This window comes from Anguilla anguilla, chromosome 1 (assembly GCF_013347855.1).
Source record: "Anguilla anguilla isolate fAngAng1 chromosome 1, fAngAng1.pri, whole genome shotgun sequence".
Taxonomy (NCBI): Eukaryota; Metazoa; Chordata; class Actinopteri; order Anguilliformes; family Anguillidae; genus Anguilla; species Anguilla anguilla.
This window is the reverse complement of record NC_049201.1, coordinates 38,715,343-38,726,814: the sequence shown is the minus strand read 5'-3', so window position 1 is coordinate 38,726,814 and position 11,472 is coordinate 38,715,343. Positions and strand designations below refer to the sequence as shown.

General features: G+C 41.0%; 1 protein-coding gene across 1 annotated transcript; it reads right to left on the bottom strand.

The window, feature by feature from the left end:
• Positions 1-2,634: 2,634 nt before the first annotated feature.
• On the bottom strand, positions 2,635-4,137 carry LOC118227390. The gene is made up of 4 exons (XM_035417834.1): positions 3,877-4,137; positions 3,593-3,748; positions 2,891-2,983; positions 2,635-2,715 (listed from the first exon to the last, which is right to left on the bottom strand). Exons 1-4 carry the CDS (start codon positions 4,135-4,137, stop codon positions 2,677-2,679), a joined length of 549 nt encoding a protein of 182 aa, XP_035273725.1. The 3' UTR covers positions 2,635-2,676.
• Between the last annotated feature and the right edge of the window lie 7,335 nt (positions 4,138-11,472).

Here is an 11,472-nt window from a genome sequence, read left to right as displayed (position 1 = left end):
TGTCACACATCGTGTATTGCTCTGGGGGTGCCCGAGTTATTATATAGCAAGTAAACGTTAGGCTGCTTCCATGGTTACAGCGCACGCTGCTTTTGATGAAGTAGGCATGTAGCCTACGTCTGTCTGTTCTAGTGTGCGCTGGCTAGCTCTGTGATCGATCGCCAGAACTACCGCTAACAACTTGCAAAGAAAACGGACAAGTTATGTGATATGTGCATTGACATAGCTAAACAAAGGGGCATTTCACTCCCCTCTTTTAAAGACTTAGTGGAAATCCAGAAAGGGGAACAGGGAGACCCTCTGAGAAGTATGTTACCTATGTCAAAACTGGTGAAACTTGCTCTGCGTGTACATTATTCCTTATTAATTTAAATGACATATTATTACATATTAAGAAATTTTAGGATAGCGCTTCAGATATTGCTTGTGTCGAAAGTGCTGCGACAGAAACAGCGATAGATTTACCCACTAGCCACATCTGTCCAAAATGTTAAACAAGTCAGGCAGTTTTCACGGTCAGGAAAAATTTAATGACAATGTTACAAGGAATATAAATTTGAATGCCATAGCCGATGACTTCATCAAGCACACAGCTTTGAGGAGAAACACATTCCTCCTAAAAAACTGATGTCAAGCTTGGCGAGCAGGCTCAGCTTCTAATTTCTTATATTACTTAGTGTCCTGTTTTGTGCACTGTGTGTTCATTCTGCACGCAGATTCATGCAGAAACGATAACTGTAATAACGATATGTATTGTTTACGTTTGGGTAGGTATTAATTTTTTGAGGGCACCCTCTGGAAAAGACTAAATCCGGCGCCTATGGTGACTGGTATTTAAGGGAGGGCGGGTACTGTATGTCAGAAGCCATGTCATTCAACTGCATTATTCTGTACATTATAACATATATTTAATGCTAGCCAGTAACGGTTTTACATTAGATTTGCTGTCATTTAGGATGGGAGAAAAGTGTTAACATTTAGAAAAGACGATGATGACTAAGGAAATTTAGGCAAACGTTTATAGCAGTGCATGGTACTGTTTTACTGCTGCACAACCAATTGCCCCACTGGGCAAGTTCGACTTGACTTGACTTGATGAGAGTTATAGTACAGAATTCGAAACAAACTTTTTCACCACCTTCCCAAAACTGTCCCAAAGCATATTTTTGTATGTTTGTTTATGTCTGTTGACAGACTCGGTTACAAGCCAAATAGCCAATCTAAGCGATCAAACACATTAAAAAATAATAACTTTGTTCACTCGCATTGCACAGCCTGCTCATATCATCTACGATGTGACTAGAGCACTGAAAAAAATGTTACTTTGGATCAACTTAAAAAAATTACTCCAATTTGTTACACCTAACTCTATTAGTTTTCTTCAACTCAAATATGTGATTCTGTCATGGTTCTATCTTTTTGTTTCTATTTTTCCTTTTTGGGCCACTTCTCAGTTTTTGTATTTCTGTTCATTCCCTCATTGGTTTCCCCTGTGTTAATTGTATTATTGTTTTCCATTATTGTCTCGTTATTTAATCATTGTTCCCACCTGTCTCGTTATTTAATCATCGTCCCCACCTGCCTCTCGTTTTCCCTTCCCACTCGTTTGATTATGTATTGAGTTCACCCGTGTCTTGTCTATTTAAATTCTTTGTCCCCTTGACTCGGGTGCTGGTTCCTTGTGTTTGTTTCTGACTATATGTATCTGCCCGCTTTTGTCCTGCTTGCATTTTGTTTGTGTTTCTGCCTATGTGTTCCGCCTGCTTGGGTTCTGTCTGTCTGTGTTCCGTCTGCTTGTGTTCCCTCGTTATGTGTTCCCAGTGTTTTGACTTTTTGAGTTTCTATGTTTTTGTTAAGTATTTTTGAATCTTCATTTGTTATTGCCCCTCGTGGCCTTTTGCTTGTTCCTGTTTGTTTTTTGTAATAAGTAAAGTCTTATTTACCTTTGAGTAAGTAAGTTTCAAGTACCTTTGAGTCTCCTTTTTACTCTGCGCTTGGGTCCAACCCGTCAAAACCCTGACAGATTCAGCATAAGCTAATCATTTTAATTATACCTAAAGCAATGTTTTTGGCTATCTCCAACTTAAAATTTAACTTCCACCTAAACCAAAGGAATTACATAAATACAAAGATATAATTTTAGGTCAATACAACCTATTTCTCCACTTATTTACAACTTAACATTTTCACTTCGGATAAACCTGAATTTTCTATTTTGTCACTGCTTTACTTCAAATTTAAAAAAATTAAGTTGGTTTATTGTATATTTGTATCAAAACAAAGAAAAGCCTCAAATCGTTGAGGAAAATAAAATGCATTCCTGCTAAAGTAGATGAACACAAGAGTTACTCAATATACTCTAGTCTAGATACTCTGTGTATACATAGAGTATCTAGAAAGTTTCAGTTTGGTCAGAGGTGAGCAGCTTGACACTCAGGCTGTGTACTCTGCGCTCCATTTGCTTATTTTCAATCCCCATGAAGATTTTTTGAAAGGCATCAAAGGTATATTTGAGTTCAGTGGGATAGGTCAGGTTAAGTGCATAAATGAGGCACAAGCATGTGCGACTGATTGCAGCTCATTCAGTACCTCCACACCTTCAATCACAATGCTGATGTTCTCTGGTGGGCAGAGAGGATTCTCTGACTCTCTGAAGACGAAGATTGCCATGGTGGACTACTCAAGTTCTGTCTCAGCCTCATCCTTCTGAACAACCTGAATAAAGACAGCAAAAAAATTACAATAAACAAAGTGCCTTGAGAAAGCAAATATATTATCTGATCTGTGATAAATCATCTGATGTGTAAATACAAAAATCACCATAAATAGGTCATACTGAATATTTTTCATCAAGTTGAATTTTAATAGTTCAATACAAAATCAACCTTACAAGGTACTTTTTCACTAGTTTGCCAACGTCTTCCCCCAGGTACATGATGAGGCACTTCAGCAGGCACTCTCTTCTGGTATTCTGGTCCAGGCTCTAGCACACACATGCACACACTTCAGTGCTGATGTATATGGCCTAACCAGGGTTCAGTCCAAAAAAATCAATTCTAGACAAGGATTTTCTTAAATGCTTGTGCAATTCCAATGATCTTGGGCAGTTAAGTCAATATCTATAAAACAAAGAAAACTGTCTCCCTAAGCTGGAAATCAGAACATCAAGACTTAAATTTGTGATGTCTTGAAGTGACACTTTATGGAGTTGTTCCGTTGACAATGAATTAGTGACCAACTTTGTGGGCTCACAGCAATTTTGTTTGAGCTATTACATCCAAATCAGTTTTATTTACATGTAGGGCTTACAGCTCTGAATCAGAAAATGTACCCAAATCCCAGTAAAATCACCATGAGCACTATAGTGTCCTAGAAGTTGTTCCACTATTCACTGTCTATGGAGCATCTCCAGGATTTATCTCTTGACATCACTAGAGTATTGTCTCTCTGGTGTTCAGCTTAGAGAGAGAGAGACTTCTTCATAATTCACAAATTGAAACTGAGCTGTACAGTAATATAGAAATAGCAAGTGAATTCTATTCACTTAATTTTCCCTTTAATGGACACTAATATACATTCAAAATGTATGCACCTGATCCAAAACTTTAAGTTTGTCCCTAGTCATCTCTCTGACTTTTCCTCCCTTGTTTCTGATGATCTGGAGCAGCTGACCAAAGTGCCGGTCCAAAGAATCCAGGAATCTTGCTTGCAGTGGAACAGTAGTGATGCGCAGGAATTCAGCATTCATCTATGAAATACAAAACACACAGAAGTCGTATTATGCACTCAAAGAGCAGTCAAAAATGTGACCCAGTACTGTCCTATTGTCACAGGCTTTCCTTCTGAGAAGCATTAAAATACTTAACACAAACATACCTCATCCACCTGGAACAGTGTTGGCCATCTATCCTTCAACTCCACGCTGAGTTTCTTCTCCACAACTTCTTGTCTTCGAAATGAAAAGGTCTTGGCCATTTTGTCTCTTTTAACCATGTGATTGTTCCGCTTCTTCACTTCTTTCAAAAGTGATAGTCTCTCCTTCTCAAGGTTCTCTGGGGTCTCACCAGTTGGAAGGTCAGGAATGTGGTTGGCCTCTCCCCTTCTCGGTCTCTTTACATTACTTTGCTGGTAAAGCATCTTCTGGAGCTTTGGCCTTCAGTGAATTTGCCACAAGTTCGGAACATCCAATACCCTTAAGTTGGGTCTGGTAGTTGCCCATCTTGGTCTTCAACCTTTGGTTCCAGCCATAGCAGCCATTGTATGATCCCGGTTCAGAGAGACAGGGATGCTTCTTAATCAGTGCTTCTGAAACTTCACAAAAGTCAGGCTCTTTTGGGTAGGCTTTGTACTAGTATATCTCTTCAGCTACTTTTTCAATATATCTGATTTCATCTTTGAGCTGACTGTCAACCTGGTCTTATTTGCCCTATAAGCAGCATTCACCCTTTCTAGCTGTAGTTCAGTGTCATAGGAGAACCGTGGAATAGGAAAGTCTTTTGGCCACGGCAGAGTTCTTGCTGACACAGACCCAGAGGAAGGTGAGGAGAGGAGGACTGTGTCATCTGTTTCAACCGATCTAATGGACAACGAATCATCATTGGCAAGGGCTGGGGGGGAAGCAGTGTCTATGGGATCAATTGCGTGTGTACATTCCGCAGGTAATAGGATGACCTTGACAGTACCCAAATCCAGTTCAGCAGTACATGTCAAATTTACAAATGCATTTCCAAAGTCTTTGTCCTGGTACTGTAGTCTTACATTTTCAGTTAATCCGCATCCTTTCCTGACTTCATCAATTAACTCTTCCAACGACTCTGGAATTCCATGGGGGAGAACTAACTTTCTGGTGTCATTGGGATTCAGAATGACGAGCAACTTCGCAGACATCCTCCCAGCCATGGCAAGTAGTCTGTGTGAAGAGAGAAAATACGTATTAGTTGTATTGCAAAACATATCTTTGTTAAATAAGTATTCATCCATGCATTCATATCCAACCAGTCAACCACATAGGGCTGCCCCTTCTCACTTAATTAACCAACTAACGTTTTAATTATTCTTCTTTTGTATTTCCATCAGACGAGACACTTTGGAACATTTAACTGCCACCAATGAAATGTTTCGAAGGGTCGATGCAGTAATTTTTTAAAATCTATTTATTTGATTCAGTTGATTAATCGTGACACCCCTTCAAAGACGGCTTTAGTCAATTTGTTGTTTTTAATGATTTTAATCCTGTATGAGATGTTCCTGTAAAATTATACGTGCCTCTCTGGCATCATAAAAATATTCACAGATATGTACTAGCCTTTGATTCATTCGAAAGACAACTGTTAGAAAAGCAATTTTACAAATTTGTTGATTAAATAGGATAATTGAGTTGTTAACAATATCCTCATTAGTCAACTAAGAATTTCTTTAGTAGGTGACAGCCCTACAACCATCCATACAAATCTAACCTTTATATGTGTATATATCTCTTCAGAGTGACTAGGCGCCTCCCCCCAACCATGTAGTCAGCCAGTGGGTATTTGTCTGTCAGCTCATGTGGCTCAACAAGTCCCATTTCCCTCGTAGTGGAAGTGGTCAGGTCATGAGCACGGTAATGTTCCATATACCATGCATCAAGGTTTCTGACGATGAAAATCAGCTTCTCGTGGAGAACAATCGTCTGAATTATTTCACAAAACTCTGGTCCTGCTAGCGACCCATGTGCTACCACCATTCCCTTTCTATAGTTGAAGCCACATCTTTTGCCATGAACACATAGTCCACATGTGGGTGCTTCTGCTTCACTGCCAGTACAATGTCCTTGTTAAGAACATCAATGGGAAGATTTGAAATGACTGCTACTTCCAAAGGGGGTTTAGGAAGACTGTGCATGTCCAGGAAACATGCCATCTGAAACTGATGCCTCGGGGATAATGAATGGAGCACATCTTTAAAACAGTTTGTGTGACGTACTACTCTCTTCAAGAAACTCCTGCTTTGCTTCTATAGTGCAACCAGTGGGCCAAACTGTCGAATCAGCTGTGGATAATGTTCCAAGTAATGATGTTTGGGCAGAAGTCGTGTATCTGGGAAAACCTATTGGAATCTTACCCTGTGCTCTGATATTTTGAAGTCAAGATAAGCAATAGATTACTCAGTGTGAACAGGTGTGGCAACAAGGTCTACAAAATCTTTTAAGCTGTTGAGAATTTGCCAGGCTGGTTCATTATTAGGAACTCTACTTCCAATCAAGAGAGGGAAAAATCTCAGGAGGCTCCAATTTTCATGGGCATTTCCCCCAATCGTTTTCATTGTTGCATAAGTGGCACAGGGTGGGGACGGTTTGTTTTATCAGTCCACTTGAATGGAAAGTTACGTATTGCTTCATTCAACTTGGCTATTGTGAAATATTTTTTAGAGGTGAGCACAGTGAGGCAGAGAGCAATCTCAACAGGAATAATACCTTCAAAGAGATTGTGAACTATATCTGGGGGAAATCCAGTTGTTACATCAAAATACAAAAGATTTTCAGAAAGCACACACTTCCTTTTCACACCATAATGACTGATCAATGAATTTTCTTCTATAGCTTTGAGATGACCAGCATGAATTTCCTTGGTTCTGACACAGAAATCCCCTGACCGGACTTTCTTTTGTTTGAAATTCCAACTTTTCTGTTGTACAAAATCTGCAGACGTATGTCCCTGTAAAGTTTTCCACAAAACCAGCAACACTACGAGCACTAAGATTGTCACTGAACTAAGCCTTTCACAGCCTTCCCAAGCTTTGAGATAAAGACTCCATGTTGTTCTAATGTGACTAGATCATCTATCAAGGGCGCCAACACCCTCTCATATCCGAAACACTTAACATCATTACTATTGATTAACACAGCTAAATATATAGACGAGAGAGAGGAGTGTCCAAAGTCCAATACACTCCACAGATTTTATGTTTTTTCTTTGACGTGCCAAGGGGATTACAGATTTCAAAATCATTCAAATACAATATCAATGAAATGGCACACTCCTTGGACACGAGAAAATTTTCTTTGAAGACCATCGTAGAAGGATCTGTATTCATTTTTATCACATTCTACTTGTTGATAAGCTTTCAAATTGATTGTTTTATCTAGTAGAGTCTCACAATTCAGAATCTGCTGTAAAGACTTTAGTATGGGAACATATTGGAAGGATTTTCTGTTCTTTGAGTCAAGCACATACTCTACAGGTTCTACAAAACCGAAATGGCTTTTATAATAGGCCCTTCGTTTCCATGCAGTGGAAAGTGGACCTTGGCCACCTAATGCATCCCCAATGGGATTTGATTTACAAAGTGCAGAGGCTAGCTCTTGCACAATTGTTTGATCTACTTGACAGTTTCTATCCTGAAGTAGCTGGGTTATAATCTGACGAGTAAAAGGGACAGAAACTGTGCTAATTAAAAATTGTAGCTCTTCCAGAAGCTCATCAATAGCAACACTAGGAACGAGAAAAATGTGCTCCAACTTAAGTAAGAGAGAGGCAATTTTACGTTGAATATCATTTGACAAGTCTCTTGAATCTTGAGTTTCGCATCCAGAACCAGACAATTCATCTATAATCAAATCATCATCTGATGGATCAGCACTATCACCGTCAACTGCGGTATCAATAGAATGACTGGGGATAGACTTCTGTCTTTCAACAATCCCGGCCTTTAAATCATTTACTGAGAAATCCCTATGTTTTCTAGATTTGTGAGTCCTGAAAGAACCATAGATGTTTCTATTATATGTGCACCCTTGAAACATACAATTAACTGTCTCATGGTTTTTCAGGTGCTGGCCTACGTGTTGAAAATAGTCCTTTAGAGTGGAAAGTTGATTGTAATCACACAATAGGCATTTGAATGTAGTAAATTCATTATGAGAGGAGGCACGATGATGACATCTAGATAAATGGCTCAGCAGAGCGTTCCGAGTTTTGAATGTACATGGACAGTTCAAATGTGTGCAAGGATAGGCATGGTGACGTCAATAATGTCTGTGATTAAGTTTGTAATGTTTGAGGAGTTCACATCTTCGTGACACAGAAGTACCACAGTCTTGCATGTCCACATTCATTGGATTACTGGGAAAGAAAAAGACGACCCACCTTACTGTTTACCAGTTGGCTGTTTATAGTAACATCTGAATTATATTTTTCACAGCTTTCAGTGTAACTGCTTCGCAAAAAGAACATTTTTCATAACTTTAATTCATTAGATATTTGTCAGTCATATTTTGTTTTGATTCAATGAACACCTAGTCAATACAGTGAGTAGCCTATTGTCAGGGAAATTACCGTTTCCCATCCCCACATACCCAGAGGTGAATCCTGAATTTATATTAAATGTGTATGGATGCTCGTGTGCAAATACGGAATGTGAATGTACAACGCAAAACCTGTGAATAAAAGAGGGTGAAGGGAAAAACCCGCGGGCCGTCCAACCGCCCGACCTGGTGCAGGATTACCTGGAACAGAGTGAGAAAGAAAGACAGAAAAGCAGCCCAGAAAGCACTGGGGGCCTCCTTATTATAGGGTTTACCCCCAGGTGCTCTCAATTAGAAAGAGGTGCACCGCACACACTGGCTGACTCCTGTAACTACAATAAAAATAAAACAATATTAGAGACAGTCATCACACCCCTACCGTTAGAAGGGGTGCTACAATGCGGCCCAAAAAATTATTTCAAACCATTACCAATCCTTTTCACTGTTAAACAATTGAGTATCTATGAAGGGGCTCGGGAGAGGGCGTACGCGAGAACATTTTCCCGCCCTTTAACATGTAGAATGTAGGGAGTGGCCCTGCAAGAAAAGACACCAGCGCATGAGCCGTTGGTTTGAATTTTGCATCGTATGCAAAAACGTTAAAGGGTTATGGTCAGTATAAACTGTAAGGGGATTAGAGGTAGAATCCAGATAAACTTTGAAATGTTGTAATGCCCAGATAAGAGCGAGAGCTTCCTGCTCAATCACGGAATAGTTAAACTGATGTTTATTAAACTTGCGTGAGAGAAACCCTACCGGGTGATTTATACCCTGCTCGCCTGACTGCTTAAGGACAGCTCCTGCGCCCACCTGGCTAGCATCCACGTACAATATGAATGGCTTATAGTATCGCGGAGCAGAAAGAATTGGTGCATGACACAGTAAGGACTTGGCCGCTTCAAAAGCCTCCTGACAAGTCTTGGTCCATACAAAAGAGACTTTACCGCTTAACAAGTTCGTTAAAGGCGCTACGACTGTGGAAAATTTTTTACAAAATCCGCGGTAATAGCCAATCATACCCAAAAACCGCATCAAATCTTTTTTGGACTTTGGAGGTGGATAATTGTCAATGGCTAAAACTTTGGCCCTAACAGGGCAAACCTTTCCCTGTCCTACCACTTTACCTAAATAAGTGACTGTAGCCTGGGCAAACTTGCACTTGGCTAGATTTACAGTCAACGCAGCATTGGAAAAACGGTCGAGCAGGGCACCGAGACGGTGTACATGTTCAGGCCAAGTGTCGCTAAACACCACCACGTCGTCGAGGTAAGCTGCGCAACCATCAAGACCATCCAATATCTTATTCATAAGGCGCTGGAAAGTGGCCGGCGTGTTTTTCAACCCAAAACTCATAACGGAGTAAGCATATAGTCCGGAATGAGTTACGAATGCTGATACTTCACGGGCACGCTGACTTAATGGCACCTGGTAATAACCCTTCAAGAAATCAAGTTTGCTCACAAATGCCGCTTGCCCGACTTGATCGACACAGTCCTCCATTCGTGGCAAGGGAAAACAGTCGGCTTTTGTCACGGCATTTACTTTCCTATAATCGGTACAAAACCGAAAAGACCCGTCAGGCTTATTCACCAACAGACAAGGCGAAGCCCACGTCGACGATGTTGGTTCAGCAATACCGTTGTCCAGCATACATTTTATTTCTGCCTCCAGATGTTTTCGTTTGGTCATGGACACACGATAAAAGCGCTGTTTGATGGGAGCTGCAGCGCCCACATCAATATCATGCTCAATGACGTGTGTGCAAGTGACCATAAATGACCATTAATTAATGCAATCAAGTCGGCACGTTGTTCCGCAGACAAATGGTCGAACTGGGACTCTAATGTTTTCAGAAATGCTGTGTTTTCCAGTCTGCCCTGAAACATGCATTCAGCCCTCATTGTGATATCCTACTCGCCCCCACAGGAGACTGGACTAATCACAGCATTAGGCACGTCCGTGCTAGGCACAGAACCTGAATCACAGCCCACATTGAAGCCTACAGCTTTAACGGGAAACACCATGGCCATATTCACAGGACCAGAAGCAACAGGGGTTATCACTTCTTCAACAGAGTTGGTTGTGTTATACGCCTTCAGCAAATTGATGTGACAGACTTGTGCCTTTTTTCGTCGATTCGGGAGTTCAAATAATTTCGGTCTGAAGTAACCGTTTCGACCTCATACGGACCCGCAAATTTTGCCTGAAAGGGACTACCAATTACAGGCAATAAGGCCAACACTTGATCTCCGGCCTTAAAACTGCGCTCTTTAACGTTTCTATCAAACAAGCGCTGTATTTTTGTCTGCACCTTGCCCAGAGACCACTTAGCTGCTACACAAGCACGGTACAAACGGAGGCGGAAATCACTAACGTAGTCCAGCACATTCTCTGGGACTTCAGCGGATTTCCACTCATCGGCAACCACAGCAGTGGGACCACGGACAGAGTGTCCAAATACAAGTTCGTTAGGACTGAATCCCATACTTTCCTGGGCAACCTCTCGAACAGCCAGCATCAGCCAAGGCAGACCGTCCTCCCAATCACGACCCATCTCTGTACAGTAGGAACGCAAGAGGGATTTTAAAGTCTGATGAAAACGTTCGAGGGCGCCCTGGCTTTGAGGGTGGTAGGCACTAGATTTATTGTGCTGAACTTTTAGCTGTTTTAACGTTCTAGCAAACTGTTTGGAACAGAAGTTTGATCCTTGGTCTGTTCGAAGAACTTTCGGAATGCCAAAAAATGTGTCAGAGCCTTCAAAACAGACTTTGTGGTTATTGAACGCAACGGATAAGCTTCAGGGTAACGGGTAGATTGACACATGATGGTTAACAAATAAGGATGCCCACTACGTGAGACCGGAAGAGGTCCAACGCAGTCTACAATCAGATGGGTAAACAGAGTTTCCAACGCCGGTATTGGACAAAGAGGAGCAGCAGGTACTCTCTGATTCGGTTTACTGGTAATTTGACACGTATGACAGGATTTAATATATTTGGCCACATCTTTTTTTACACCCGGCCAGAAAAACCTATGCAAAATCCAGTCATAAGTCTTTCTTATTCCCAAATGCCCAGCAGTTTAGTTATGGGAAAGTCTAATTACAGCTTCCCTATATTTAGCGGGGATGACCACCTGCGTAGCCTCACCTACGAATGACTCTTTTACCCATGTCCACCTGCGCTGTAATA